General features: G+C 41.7%; 1 protein-coding gene across 1 annotated transcript in view; it reads left to right on the top strand.

Annotated features, from left to right (window-relative positions):
* The window catches only part of SECISBP2L (SECIS binding protein 2 like), a 38985-nt gene extending 23308 nt beyond the window's left edge, over positions 1-15677 (top strand). Inside the window, 8 exon segments of the mRNA XM_033168055.1 lie at positions 2478-2647; positions 4710-4836; positions 6300-6462; positions 8617-8837; positions 10069-10223; positions 11800-12016; positions 13874-14201; positions 14203-15677. Of these exon segments, the coding sequence (XP_033023946.1) occupies positions 2478-2647; positions 4710-4836; positions 6300-6462; positions 8617-8837; positions 10069-10223; positions 11800-12016; positions 13874-14201; positions 14203-14536 (1715 nt within the window). The 3' untranslated portion in view covers positions 14537-15677.
* The last annotated feature ends 231 nt before the right edge of the window (positions 15678-15908 follow it).

Here is a 15908-nt window from a genome sequence, read left to right as displayed (position 1 = left end):
TACAAGTGACCAGCTGCCTGTAATGTTTTGATGAACAGAGACGTTTTCAACTGGTATGGAAACTCATACATTATAGACTACAATCATATTTCTGCTGGGAGTAAGTCCCATAGCCAGGGTGCTACCACAGAAAAGGCCATATATTGAGTCACTGCCTGATGCACTATAGTAAATGGCAGTGACCTCCAGAAGGGCTTCTTCAGATCTCAGGACCTAGGCACCTTCAGATGTTTGGATTTCAAGTTGTTCAGGGCTTTATATGTCTACAGCAACACTTTGGATGCTTCTGAGCCCAATTCGGCCAGTGCAACTCTCTCATAAAACTGATGTCATATGGCTTCAATAAGCTACACCACTTGGCAGTCTGTCATCTACTTTCTGCACTAGTTTACACTTCTGAATCCCCTAAAAGCGTAGCTCCATGTGGAGTGCATAATACAGTGCTATTAGGATCTTGGGGTGGGGGGAAACACTATGGTTCAAATCCCCACTCAGCCTAATCTTGCAAACAGTGTCGTTGCAAGGATAAAATGCAAGCCTCCACAATTTCAAAAATGGTTTCTGTGTGGCAATCCTCCTTGAGTGTATGAGACTGGCTGTGCAATTCTTTGGAAGCCAGCCAAAGGAAGGTTCCTTTCTGCTGGTTGTTGTTGTTCAGTCGTTCAGTCGTGTCCGACTCTTCGTGACCCCATGGACCAGAGCACGCCAGGCACGCCTATCTTTCACTGCCTCCCGCAGTTTGGCCAAACTCATGTTAGTAGCTTCGAGAACACTGTCCAACCATCTCATCCTCTGTCGTCCCCTTCTCCTTGTGCCCTCCATCTTTCCCAACATCAGGGTCTTTTCTAGGGAGTCTTCTCTTCTCATGAGGTGGCCAAAGTACTGGAGCCTCAACTTCAGGATCTGTCCTTCTAGTGAGCACTCAGGGCTGATTTCTTTGAGAATGGATAGGTTTGATCTTCTTGCAGTCCATGGGACTCTCAAGAGTCTCCTCCAGCACCATAATTCAAAAGCATCAATTCTTCGGCGATCAGCCTTCTTTATGGTCCAGCTCTCACTTCCATACATTACTACTGGGAAAACCATAGCTTTAACTATACGGACCTTTGTCGGCAAGGTGATGTCTTTGCTTTTTAAGATGTTGTCTAGGTTTGTCATTGCTTTTCTCCCAAGAAGCAGGCGTCTTCTAATTTCGTGACTGCTGTCACCATCTGCAGTGATCATGGAACCCAAGAAAGTGAAATCTCTCACTGCCTCCATTTCTTCCCTTCTATTTGCCAGGAGGTGATGGGACCAGTGGCCATGATCTTATTTTTTTGATGTTGAGCTTCAGACCATATTTATCGCTCTCCTCTTTCACCCTCATTAAAAGGTTCTTTAATTCCTCCTCACTTTCTGCCATCAGGGTAGTATCATCAGCATATCTGAGGTTGTTGATATTTTTTCCGGCAATCTTAATTCCGGTTTGGGATTCATCCAGTCCAGCCTTTCGCATGATGAATTCTGCATATAAGTTAAATAAGCAGGGAGACAATATACAGCCTTGTCGTACTCCTTTCCCAATTTTGAACCAATCAGTTGTTCCATATCCAGTTCTAACTGTAGCTTCTTGTCCCACATAGAGATTTCTCAGGAGACAAATGAGGTGATCCGGCACTCCCATTTCTTTAAGAACTTGCCATAGTTTGCTGTGGTCGACACAGTCAAATGCTTTTGCGTAGTCAATGAAGCAGAAGTAGATGTTTTTCTGGAACTCTCTGGCTTTCTCCATAATCCAGCGCATGTTTGCAATTTGGTCTCTGGTTCCTCTGCCCCTTCGAAATCCGGCTTGCACTTCTGGGAGTTCTCGGTCCACATACTGCTTAAGCCTGCCTTGTAGAATTTTAAGCATAACCTTGCTAGCATGTGAAATGAGTGCAATTGTGCGGTAGTTGGAGCATTCTTTGGCACTGCCCTTCTTTGGGATTGGGATGTAGACTGATCTTCTCCAATCCTCTGGCCACTGCTGAGTTTTCCAAATTTGCTGGCATATTGAGTGTAGCACCTTAACAGCATCATCTTTTAAAATTTTAAATAGTTCAGCTGGAATATCATCACTTCCACTGGCCTTGTTGTTAGCGAGGTAACAACAAGTTCTGCTGGTACTGTATACAGTTCTGCTGGTACTGTATTTAAATTCCACCTAACAACTGAAATAACATAGTATTAATTTTAAGGTACATACCATGTTTCTGTTTCCTTGCTGAGCTAAAGTGTTCCTCCAAAACAGTAGACTAAACTGAATACTAGTTTAAAGCCACCTGGAAGCAGAATTGTTCCATTGTGTAACTTTCCTGTTATTGTTGTCTGTTTTTGTTTCCAATGAGAGGAAAAGGCTTTTGTAACAAGAGCTGATCAGGGGGGGGGGGAGAGGTTGCTAATGTTGGTTTTCTTTCAGTAGTAGGGGTTAGAATAATGGTTGTCTTGATTTCATTCAGTTGGCAGTGCTGCACCTTTTCATGCCAAAGAACCTGCCAACCGAAAATCCTTAACTAAAGGACAGCCGTCAGTGGGTTGTCTGAATCCTTTGGACTCCACTGCCCCAAAAGTGAAACGAGGAAAAGAAAGAGAGCTCTCAAAGCTGAAGCGTCCAACAGCACTTAAAAAGGTAAGCGGTCTCTAGAATGTTGTCTGTGGACATGGTGATCATGAATCCTAATGGCCCAGCTATTATTTTATTTTATTTTATTATTTATTTTATTTTAATGAAAGCAGGAGACAGGATAAGTTTCCATTCATGACCATGACATATGATTCCCCTCCCACCCGGATGATGGGAACAGGCAGAGCACCAAGGAAGACAACCGGCCAATCGATACCTTGTTGTCACTTATTTCTGGTCATCCCCAACAGATCCAAACTGTCTCAGTAAAAGTGCTCGATTCAAAAAATTGCCTCCCTGCTCACAAAAACACAGTTCCCTTGATGAGCTGTTCTTCTCTTTGCCCTGCGGCATCTATTTCTGTGTTAATTCCCAGGGTTTGCCCACCCAGACATGTATTTAATGTCATCTTTCTCATTCAGCGGCTTCTCTGCAAAGGCTGGTATGCTCTTAAGTCCACTTGTGTTATTTCTAGCAGATGAAAAGTGGACATTTTACACCACAAAAAAGCTAAAAGTTTATATTTGCTTGTTTCTTTTCGGCAGCTCCCTTGCATGCACAGCAACAGCGCTGCCTCTGACTCTCCTGCACTCCACTCCCGGGTCAGCCTTGACCTGGGAGTGGAGCTGCTGCGGGGGTGCGAGAAAGCTGCCTCAGTAGCTCCCTCGCGTGCCGGAGCAAGGCTTCAATGAAGGAGCATGTTGTGGGGGCGCCTGGTTGGCCCCTTCCAAAAAATGTGCCCCAGGGCTATGGCTCAGTTCTGATGTCTGGGTTACAGGCTAACCACATACTTTCTCTGTACCAGAGAGCATAAAACTGGTAATCACTATCCTGTTGTTAACTGTGTAGAATATGGACAATAAAAGGGGCAACACGCATTTCATGAACAGCACAGCCTAAATGGCTTTCCTTTATGCTCATTTTGGGATCCTAGAAACTAGCCCCTCCTTTTTCAAAGGTTTTTGCCATGTCCCAGGTACGTTGAGATTGTTGAATCGGTTAATGATAAATACTTTTTTGCACCACTTGTAAATAATAGCCGTATCAATTTAAATACTTGATTATTGTTGCATGGTTTTATTTGCAGGTGTGTGAGCAAAGGATTGTTTGGGGAGAAAAGTGTTTTTCAATTCTGATTTATTTTCTTATGTCGCTGTGTTTTCTTTTTAAAAAGAAAGCATGCAAAACTCCGGCATAAGAATGACTTGGATCCAGTGATGTCCTATGTTAGCAGAAAGGTAATTCTGCTTGTGCAAGACAGCACCACTGAATTATCCCAGCTCTTCTCAGTCTTGCTACAACCTCTAGGGCCCTGTTCTGCACTGTTCTGGGGATCCAGTGATCCTCCAGACCAGCTTTGAATGATGGGGTGGCGTCTAGCTTGTACAACAAGATTTTCTCTCTCCCATCTCTCAGATCCTACCCAATATGAAACAAAATACAGTTGTGGGGAGGCTAAGTTTACTATTGCACATACATACAAATGACAACTATTGGATTAGCTGCTCCAGAGAGAAGGAAATTCAAACTTGCATCCATCAAGTATCATGTTCTTGAAATAAAAGATTGCATGTGCCACTGAGGAAGACAGCAAGATTTAAAATCATCTGGCAACTGAAATCACTATTTGCCCTAAATATTGGCAGTTAGATTTATTCTCTGGTTTGCAATAAGGATATAACTTTATAAATAATGTGGTCAATGGTTAATATTTTCTTTTAAAGAAATTTTGTTTTAGAATATTTGATTATGTACCGGTATATGGTACTAATCATAGTAACATTGTATATCATAATATAGTCCCAACTTTTACATTGTTTCTTAATTTTTTTTCTCAAGGGTAATCTTCCTTTCTTGTGGTGTTTATAAAAAATACAATTTTTTCCTGCTGTCCCTTCATTGTTCAGAACATCCACACACTTCTGAAAAATGACTTGCACTTATGAACAAAAGATCCACATTAAATTTGCTATCCCTTTTTCTACAAAGCAGCAAGCTTATTAATTTGTAGAAGAAATTAGCATTGCTCACATTATCCTAAACTGTCTCTCCACCCCACTCCACCCAGATTATCTTGAAAGAAAGAGAAGAAAAAAAGGGGCGCTTATCTGTAGATCATACGCTTCTGGGAGCTGATGAAGAACAAGAGGTGAATCTGACTCCAAATCAGTCAGAAGAAGTAGCATCTCCAGAAGGTCAGAACTCTAAATATTAAACTGAAATATCCATCTAGATACAGTAATATGCTTTACAGTATTCCCTGTGTGCATGTATGTGCCCTTGAGCTTTTTTATTTTTTTTGTAATTTTAAGTAGTTACTAAATCAGGAGTTCTGTGTCTTGCCTATGGCAAGTATTGTTTCACTTAGGAATTTGGACTAGAAGGAGTAACTTTGTGCATGTTTCTAATCTAAATTGTAAATATAATGTCACTCCAGAAGCTATTTTAGCCTTTCAAGATCAGTAGGAGTCTGTGGAGGGGCAGCTGAAGAGCCTCCAAGGTAACACAGTCCATGACATAGCATATGGTTACCAGACATCCCCGTTTCCCAGGGACAGTCCCTGGATTTACAAATCTGTCCCTGGACAAAATCCATCCCCGGAATGTCCACGGATTTCATTTAATGTCCCCGGATTTATATTTTAAGTGTTGTAGATTTATTAGTAGGGAATGAATGTTGCGTGATTGGTTCAATGGCACAAGACACATCATGTGGGGATTTCTGGCGAGGCAAAATGGCGGGCGCCATGGCAGCGAGCAGCTCCTGAAGCCAGTCAGAGCCAATTGTGCTACCAGGCTGGCTCCGGGTCTGCTGAGACTGCTGCTGGCACCGCCACTGTCGAGGGGGAACCAGGGATGCCCGATGCGTCAACTGGGGGAAACTGCTGACACAACCCCCCCTCCATACGACCCAAATCAAGCTCGGCGTGAGAGTGCCTGGCCACCCAGCCGACTGCCCACTGGCGCTCCGGGGCCAGGAAAACCCCGGAGCTGATACAGGGAGAAGGAGTAGAGGAGAAGGAGAAGGAAGAGAGAAAAAAGAGGGGAGCCTCCTTAGTGGTGCTGCCGCCGCAGCCACCACTAAGGACGAGAGGTAGGAACGCACCAGGAGGGCAAGGACACATGGCCAAGCCCAGGCCTGGCCCGAGCCTACTCCACAGCTGCTAGGACTCCAAGAGAGCTGGCCGGGGCCCAGAGGAAGGCCGCACGGCAGAGGAGACCACAGAAGAGATTACTTGTTAATATTTTTATAAAATAACTTTTTATAAAATAATGTTTTTTTAATCTTTAAAAAAAAAAAGTGTCACCGGATTCTTTGAAAAAAAATCCAGTAACCTTAACATAGCAGCCTCAACATCTCGGCCTATAAATTTTAAAAATTGCCTTGATAGTTAATTGTTGGCTGTAGTTTAATATTCTTTTCCCCAACTGAAAACAAAACAAAACCAAAAAAGCCAGGAAAATAACCACATGGTGTCAGTGCACCATTGTTTTGATGCACAAAAGCTGGATCTGTCAGATCTTACTACATATTGGCTAGTCTAGTTTACAGTGTTGGGTTTTTGTTTTTTTTAAGTGTCATGGTGGCATGAAGGAATGATATGTTTCAGTGATCCACACAGATGCTGTTCTTGACTTTATTATTTTCCTGTTACAGAAACTGGCTTGAGTGTGCCGAGTGACACTTCACTCTCTCCAGCAAGCCAAAATTCTCCTTACTGCATGACTCCAGTATCCCAAGGCTCACCTGCCAGTTCAGGAATAGGTAGCCCAATGGCTTCTTCAACCATCACAAAGATTCATAGCAAGAGATTCCGAGAGTAAGAGCTGTTTTTAAAAACTAACCTTCTGCATCACTTGTCCAATAAAATGTGTATTGCAAAGTAAGTAGAATGATAGAATTGTAGAGTTGGAAGGGATCATGAGGTTCATCTAGTTCAGCCCCTTGCAATGCAGGAATCTTTTTGCCCAGTGTGGGGCTCAAACCCATGACCTTGAGAGTAAGAGCCTCATGCTGTACCGACTGAGCTATACCACAGAGTTTAGTTTATAATGGACAAAAAAAAAAACCAAGTTCAGCCCAGGCTGCAAAGCATGACAGTTGCACTTAAATAAATCCCAGCTATGCTATGCATAGTGTATCATAGACAAGGAGAGAAGGTATCTGCACCCCAAATATATTTGGATAGCTTAGTCAAGTCATAACTGGAAGAGAAGACAAAATAGGTATTCTTAGCCAATCCTGATGAGAGAGGATTTTGTAAATTACCCCTTGTGACAGACCACCTGTCTTTGCTTTACCTTTCTGTTCAAGTGCCTCGGGTCACTTTGAGTGATACTAGGTTTTGGTATTCTAGATACCAATATTTGGTTCTCTAAATGATTTTAGGATAGATTTTTTGGGAGATATTTTAGTTTAGGAGGCTTGTACCAGAAACTTCTGTGCCACATTCTCTGCTAGTTTGAAATTTGGAATAACTGACAAAATGAAAACAATGATTCTAAAATTATACAAAGTTGTATAAATATTAAAGCTGGCAAATATGCCATGAAATGTCAAGATAAACCTAAATATGTTCAATGAAAAGCTCTTTTAAAAAGGGATGCTTCAGCAGCCAAAAGTACAGTGGCCAAGCACATTTTGTGTGGAAGAAAATTCCCTTTCCAGCATCTTCCCTAACCTCACCTTAGAAAAGGATGGGGCATACGGTGTGGTCTGTCCTTCTGATATAAAGCCCTCTCTGAAGTATGAAGGTCCTGCCATGATCATGGCTTTAAAACCAGCACCATAATTTGGGCTAGGAAACAATTAGCCCAAGGCAGTTGTGCTAAGATAAGAGGTATTCATTCTTCTGAATAGTGTTCAAAAGCCAGTGAACTTCTGAATAGTGTTCAAAAGCCAGTCATATGTAATATTTCAAATTACCAAGCACAGGTAATGGAGACCAGAGCTCCATCAGTGAAGAAGAGGGTCAATTGGCTCACCAGCTATTCCTGGACTCCTGTGATATTTTGCCCTTTCAGACGGCACTTGTAAATTACATTTGTACATGTTCCCAGATGTTGAAGTCATCTTGCCACTGAGAAACAAAATGAGCAAAACTATTTTCAAGTGACGTGGAAAAAGTGTGGAAGGCCTGCATTCAAGGCAGCCTTGTAAATAACCCTAAGGAAGTTACTAACTTCCAAAATACTTTATTACCTGCTGGTGGCTCACAGAGGAGAGACTGATTGCTCAGTTCTTTCTCCACTCTATCTTTGTGTGGAGTCAAAAGGAGAAATGGAGTGCTTGGTCATCATTAACTTGCTTGCAGTTCCTTATTTCCTGTGGCTACCAGGTGACAAATTAAATACAAGGCTGACCAAAGAGCGAATGTGGTGGCTTGAAATTGCTTTTTAAACATTCCAAAGCTGTGATTGGAGCTTAAGTAACAGAGATATACTACTTGCCAGGGCTTTTTTTCTATAAAAAAGAGGTGGTGAAACTTGCTGAGGTTTTTAAGGGGAGCACCCACCCAAAGCTGTTGAGCTTTTTCTGGCTGAAAAAAGCCCTGCTACTTGCAGTGCCAGATAGAAAGGCTTTAAGTGATCTAGCAATAAAACCCTCTAAGACCAGGGTTCAAGTCTGGATTTGTCAATGAAGCTACCTGAGCCAGGCATAATCTCTCAGCCTAGCCTACCTCTCACATGGTTGGTGAAAGTAAATAAAATGATGAAGGGGAGAACCATGTACACCACCATAAGCTCATTGAAAGATAGGTGTGTTATACATGCAATAATTAAATTAAATTAAATATATAGCTTTGGGCTACTTAGCAGATTAAAGTACCTGGGTATTTTAGCACGAGCTCTTCCCTCATAACAGAGATGAGCCAAAGGACTTCAGAAAAGTGTAAAAACCCTTGAGGAAATGATAGTAAAAGCAGTTTGGCCTTCTTGAACTTTGTCTTATTGTATCCCTTCTGAATTTACAGGTACTGTAATCAAGTTCTAAGCAAAGAAATAGATGAGTGTGTGACCCTCCTGTTACAAGAGCTTGTCAGCTTCCAAGAACGAATTTACCAAAAGGACCCCATGAGAGCAAAAGCAAAGAGGAGGCTTGTGATGGGCTTACGCGAGGTTACAAAACACATGAAGTTAAACAAGATCAAGTGTGTTATCATTTCTCCAAACTGTGAGAAAATCCAATCAAAAGGTATTAATGATTATCTCTGGTGGACCACCTTCTCTTACAGCTTTGGTATGGTTCTCTGCTTCAACACAGAGTCATTTTTGTTTTTTTTGCCTATGCTGTTTTTTATTCTACAGGGCACTGAGGGGCTTTCAAAGAGCTGTGTGCAGAGTACCATGTGCATGCTGGGGCTTTAGTCTCTTTCCTCCTGCAGCTCTTTTCACCCCTTGAGAAGCCACTGCAGAGGAATGCAGAATGATTTTCTGTGTGGCACAGAGCCTGCCGATGGGGCAGGGGTTGTGGGGAGAAGACATGAGCGGATGTCATGACATGCACACACTTTTTATGCACTTTCTGCTCGCACAAGAGCACAGATTGGATGCAGTCCATTCCCTGGCTCACTCATAACATGAAGTCAAAACTGGCTTAGCACAAATAAGTACATGTGTGGGCTTCCGGAGAGGAGATCGTGGCTGCTTCTTTCTCGTCCAGTTGTTCTGCTGCTGCACTAAGGCATAGTCCGGCTTGGCATGTTGCTTGAACTTGGGCTCATGGTTTAGTGCACTCCAGACAAACCACAAACTGTAACCAAAGTCGGTCTTTTGGCTTACAGCTTGTGGATTTTCTGGGAGCACTGAAGCACAAGCCTGGTTCAGACAATACAGTAAGCCAGTACAAGTTCAGTGCAGCACAGCAGTCATGATCTCTGTGAAAGCCCACACACCTGCTCATTCACGATTTGGCTTGGCATTGCCCTAACAAGGGCTTTATATTTTAATTGAACTTCCTGTCTAAGGCCTTTACACTTTTTCTTTAGAACCTTGTCTTACTGAAAAATAAGTTGGCTTAAAGTAGCAATTTAGCCATCATTTTATCCTTACGTATGTAGCATCTTAAAACTGGCAAATTATATTTAATTATATGACTGAATTTTGAGCTGCAGCCAGTACCAACTTCCTGACTCATGTGCCTGTGTGCTGCAGGTTTTTGTGACATCCACATTTTGGTTTTGTGTGTGCGTGTGCACGCGCGCTCTTAAATCTTAGCTCTTTGTCTAAAATGCAGAATGTGTAAAAGGTTTTTATAGTTCATCATCCTGTGCTGTGTGTGCTGCATTGGTACAGTTTTCATTGGTTGGAAATGTGTAGTTGGACTAAAGCATTTGATTATTGATGTAAAGTTAGCAGACTTTAAACTAGTTATGAGGAAGTTCTTCACATTTTAATCTTCTGTTGTTCTCCCGGCATGTACCAAGGTGGACTGGATGAAGCTCTGTACAACGTAATAGCCATGGCACGGGAACAAGAAATCCCCTTTGTCTTTGCCCTGGGTCGTAAAGCTCTTGGTCGCTGTGTGAACAAGCTAGTTCCTGTTAGTGTGGTCGGAATCTTCAATTATTCAGGTGCAGAGGTAAGAGCATATAAATCAACTCTGCCACTATGGTGTGAATTCTTCCTGTTTCACTGAGTTCCTAAGATTATTCATAATGGTGCCTGACCTGTGCCACATACCCCATTACTGAGCTTTGTATGTGTTGCATTCTCCACATCTTTGAAGTAACCCAGATCAAATCCCCCTCTTCGCAAACGTCCATGCATCCCAAAACATGAAGAGGACTGCCTGCCCATCAAATTTGATACGCAAGAACCATGAGAGTAGAGTCAGGCTCCTGCTTTCAAATGAGCACTCTTACAGAAATCTGATTGGTTCTTTCACAAAATTTCGAAGAATGACAGGAAATGAGCTTGGAAAAGCAGCAGGCTAAAAATACACTAAAAGCACTTGCCCATTTTTGACACGTGAATATGGACCATATCCGATATTAAATGTGTGTCTTTTTTTCCTCTTAATTGGAAGAGAAATTGGAGTGAGAGCCAGAAATCTCATCTTCATAAAATATTAAGGAAAGTGGCTCACAATGTTTTTACAAAACGTAAGTGTCATATTCACTAGGGAGTGCTCTGTTAAGTAAAATGATGCTTCCATTTTGCACTAAGCTACACCATGCAGCGGAACACACATACCCCTGCTCCCCCTCAAATTTCAAACCAGCCTTTATAATTTACCGGTGGATGTAATCAAAGGATCTTATTTATTGCCATGCCTAATTTTAGAATTTTAGCTGGTGCAGAACTAGAATGCTTTTTTTGCTATCACTATAATGAATTTCTTCAGCCAAGTGATACTCTTATGTGGCTAGGATCTAGGGATGAATGGTTTAGTCTGTTTCCAATCCATGGTAATTTAACAAGTGTTTACAAGCCAGTTTCATTCTGTTTCTGCATTAAGCTGCAATTTTAGATATTATATTAACATTTGTGTGTGTAAACTTAGTTTATCTCAGCATATGCATGTCTAAATATGGGTGGTATTCAGCTAAAGTTTACTCAGAGTGGACCCATTTAAATTAATGAACCTGACATAAGTTAAATCCATTAATTTCAGTGGTTCCACTCTCCTCCCACTTAATTCTAAATTACATTTGTAATGCATTTTATTACATTTTGGGTGACTGACAACCCCAAATCTTGGGACACCAAAGAGAAAATCCAGACTATAATTCTGTTCCATTCCACATGTTAGTGTTGGTTTGCATCAGCATTCCCAGAAATCAGATTCCTCAAACATCCCTCAAAGACCATTGTTTATGCTTCTAGCCAGTGTGCAGTTCTTTCTCCCAACTTAATCTTCAATCCCTGTGGATCTATAAACTTGGAGCTATCGGTAGATAAGGTTACTACTGTTTCAACTATCTCCTTCTGAACTACCGTGGTACAGTCTTTGGGTCACAGAATGAAAGGCTTGTTGGTTTCCCTCCTTGGTTTCCCTAGGCACCTGTATTATAATGCAGTGTCTTGTTTTAAGACAACTTGTGACACTAGAGTGTCTTGCCTTGAAAGCAGGGGACCTTCCAATAAAGAGATGCAGATAACAGAGTGGTCTCTTGGGGTAGCTTTTATCTCTTGCTGGGGTCTTTGTCTTTTAGAACCTCTTCAACAAATTGGTGTCGCTGACAGAGGAGGCTAGGAAAGCGTATCGAGACATGGTTGCAGCAATGGAGCAGGAGCAGGAAGAGGCCTTGAAGAACATTAAGAAGGTGCCCCACCACATGGGGCATTCTCGGAATCCTTCTGCAGCAAGTGCAATTTCATTCTGCAGTGTTATTTCAGAGCCCATTTCAGAAGTGAATGAGAAAGAGTACGGTGAGTGCATTTTCAAAACAATGCTTATGTAGCAAAATCGTACTGAGAGTGAGTTAGCTGTCAACTTCTTTCCTTTCCCCCTTTCTTTAATCTTGTTGATCTGCTTATTTTATGATTGTGAAGCAAATTTTGGGTTTTTTTGCCCCTCTGGCAGATTGGCTAGTGGCTTTGGGGGTTTTTTGCCTCATTTTTTGTAGCCTCGCACTCCGAATTGAGGCACCTGGATTGTCTGACTAAACAGGAGTTGCCTTCTGGTGTGAGATGCTCGATTTGCTCCTCCACTCTTCTTGCGGCACACTGGTTTGGATGACAAGATTAGTGTGTAGGGGTTTTATTTTTTGATGTGGAAGTGAATCAACATGTGCGGGATGACACCTTGCAAGCAGGATGATAAACTAGATGGTCTCTACACTCAAGCCAGCCATAGATGTGGATATTCCTGTAAATGTAAGTTTGTTTGATGTGACTGACTTAAAAGAAAAAAAACCCTTACTCCAAAGTAATGCAGCCCTGTGAAATAGGCCTCAGCTTGTTGCCGGAACATATGTTCTTCTTGCAGAAGCTCACACACTCAATTCAAACTTTATTTGCGTAGCCGACTGGCCATAGCATCTAAAAGACAAACACCAACAAAATACAACAAATATGGTTACCAATAAACCTTATAACCTATTAAAACTCAAGGTAATAGCTCTTGGAACTTAGCATAAATAGTAAAATATTAATAATAATGATAATAATAAAATCCTATGCGGGATCCGGATGACTACACTGTTGTCGTTCAGATAGCAGCTCTCAATCTCATTGCTCTCTCGATAAATCTGGCAACCTTCTCTGTTATCGAGCTGTTCTAGTCGGCTAGAAGTGAAAACAATTTGGCTTCACAAGAGCAGCCTGGGATGGCAGATAGGACTGGCATGATAGTCTCCCTCAGATCTTTATATAGGGGGCAGGACAAGAGTACGTGTGACACAGTCTCTACATAGCCGGATCCACAGGGGCATAATCTTGCAGAAGCTCCTTACTAGCTGTTGCGAGCAAAATGCATCAAATCGAGTGGTAAAGCCCACCTGGGTTTAAATAAAATTAGGAACATAGGAAGCTGCCTCATACTGAATCAGATAATTGTCCCTCCAACTCAGTATTGTCTGCGCTGACTGGCAGCAGCTCATCGGGATTTCCAGCAAGATTCTCTCCCAGTCCTTCCTACAGATATGAGGATCAAACCTGGGAACTCCCAGACACAGTTCTGTTCACTGGAATCGAACAATACTTAGAATGACTTTTTCCTTTCTTTCTTTCTTTCTTTCTCTTTCTTCTTTCTTTCTTTCTTTTTCTCTCTCTCTCTCTCTCTCACTCTCACACACACACACACCACACACACACGGGGAGGGAGAGAGAGAGAGACAGACACAGGGACACAGACAACACCAAAGCTTGGTTTTCTACGGAGAGCTGTTTTTCATTTAATTGATTCTTAAACAACTTTAAAGCATTTAACTGGAAGCCTGCATGCATCCCAATATTCTACAGTGTTAATGTTAGGCAGCTAGCAGTGGTGCATAGAACCTAACCTGTGTTCTATACTTCCTTCTCATGGCAACACATCTGACTGCAGTTTGTTTTTTTGCCATTCTCTATTCCTCACCCTACCTTACCCCAAGATTGATGTAACTGAATGGGGGGGGGGCTTTTCTCTGATACCCCCTGAGAAAAGTTCTAAAATAGCACTTTGTTTTTGTGTGAGGGTGAGTGGAAAGTGTGTGTGTGTATAACTGTTTTTAAAAAGAGCAAAACCACACCTCTTCCTGCGTGTCAACCATTCCTAATCTTTTCTGCATTTCTTCCCCTCCCCAGAAACAAATTGGAGGAACATGGTGGAAACATCAGATGGATTGGAAACTTCTGAAAACGAAAGAGAGACCTCTTGTAAGGTTGCTGCTCCAGAAAAGCCCGACAGCAGTAAGGCTGTTGCTAATAAGCAGCTGTCTCTAGCCACTGTTGGGGTTGTTGCGGTCACAACTCATGGGAAAGCACTTGGTGGCAAGGAAGAACCCAAACCAGATGACAATCTGGAATGGGCCTCGCAGCAAAGCACAGATACAGGATCTTTGGATGGCAGTTGCAGGGATATTTTGAACTCCTCCATGACCAGTACAACCAGTACCCTTGTCCCAGGAATGCTTGGAAGAGGAGGATGAGGATGAGGAAGAGGACGATGACTACACCCACGAACCTATATCTGAAGAAGTTCAGCTCAACAGCAGAATTGAATCTTGGGTCTCGGAGACTCAGCGGACTATGGAAACACTTCAGCTTGGGAAGAGCCTTAGCAGTGCAGAGGATGAGAACGTTGAGCAAAGTGGTGAGGAGGAGGAAGCCGAAACTCCCGAGCAAGTGGATTCGGTCGTCGACAGTGAGGAATGGACAATGGATAAGCATGCAAGTAAAGCCCAGCAGAAGCCTTCAGTCTGCAGTTCCCTGGAGACGAAGCATACGGACTCAAACTATATACCATAAACTCAAGCACAAACTCAGGAAACATTAATATTTTAAAAACTAACTGTTGTAAGGATTTCAGCCATTGCTTTGTGTGCTTCATCTCAGCATTTTGCACTGTGTAACGTTTAATATGCATATTTAATTCACAACATATTTTTTGTAGCTGTCTTTATTACTTTTTCCATTAAGAGCTAGAGTGTATGTGCATGTGTGTAATGACTATTTATATCTTCCTCAGAACAGATTATGTGTGTTGAAACTGTCAGTAGGCATCTTTTTGTACGAGAAAACTATTTGCAAATGACCATTTTATGCAAAATTATTCTCAAACTATAACTCAAAAGTTCTTACACTTTCTAGCCTGGCAGTAGTGACCAATATTTGCTTTGTCGTTATATTATCTTGAAATTATTTGACCACAACTTAGCGTACCAGAATTTGGGACAGAAATAATCTTTCCAGGGGCTTTTATCCTTGCTTATAGGAGTTAGAAAGATGCATATTAGTAACTTAACTTCAAACCTCTTTTACTGGTCTCAGGATATGCGTCTCAGAAATGTACTCTTGAAATGCTGGTTATAACCATCTAAAACAATTTGGCAAGGCACCTGGGAAAGAGAAATCTTATTTCATTTCGATTCACTATCATTGTCACTGTGCCTGTAAGGACTGTCACAAGGGGACCCATTAATCACAGCTACTTTTCCTTGTTGGGTTTTGTAACTTTACCGTTTGCAGTTTTCACTTATCTCAGGAATGCTAATATAAATTTATAAATGCTATGTAAATGCAGACACCGAATTGGATATTGATCATTCAGCAGAAAGTAAGATGGGTCATTGAGGCTCAATTTATTGGGTAAAAGGGGGAGAGTTTTGCATGCGATGCTCCTGATCACCTCTTACGTTTTTAGCTTGGGGTCAGTCATAAAAGTTGGTTCTTGTTGATGATGTGAACTCTTCTGTAACAGCAGGAGTTCATAATAGTGAGCAGGCAGAATTTATTTGGGTTGGTGGGAAATCAGTTGATTTAGTGGAAGAAAGTCAGGCTGCTTTGCTATTAACATAAAAAAACCAAAAGGCTTCTCTAACTTCTGCATGCTCTGCATCAAACTTTTGTACATTGCAGAACATCGAATTGTACCCAGATAAGCTGCATGGAAAAAAGAAATCCATTAACGGTGAATGTAGAAGGGTTGTATACTCATTGGTAGTGCAAAAAGATATGCTTTATGAAAACATGGACTTCCAACGATTATTGAAGTATTTTACAGTTAGGTTGTTCACTTAATTATTGGGACCAATACTTTCCCAATACTTCAGCATCTTCATAACTAGCTTATTATATTGTATGGACAAAAATCTGATACAGTGTTTTAAAATCTCATATT

Source organism: Lacerta agilis, chromosome 13 (genome assembly GCF_009819535.1).
Source record: "Lacerta agilis isolate rLacAgi1 chromosome 13, rLacAgi1.pri, whole genome shotgun sequence".
Classification (NCBI taxonomy): domain Eukaryota; kingdom Metazoa; phylum Chordata; class Lepidosauria; order Squamata; family Lacertidae; genus Lacerta; species Lacerta agilis.
Note: the sequence above shows the minus strand (reverse complement) of the source record. Positions and strands in the feature narration are given on the sequence as shown.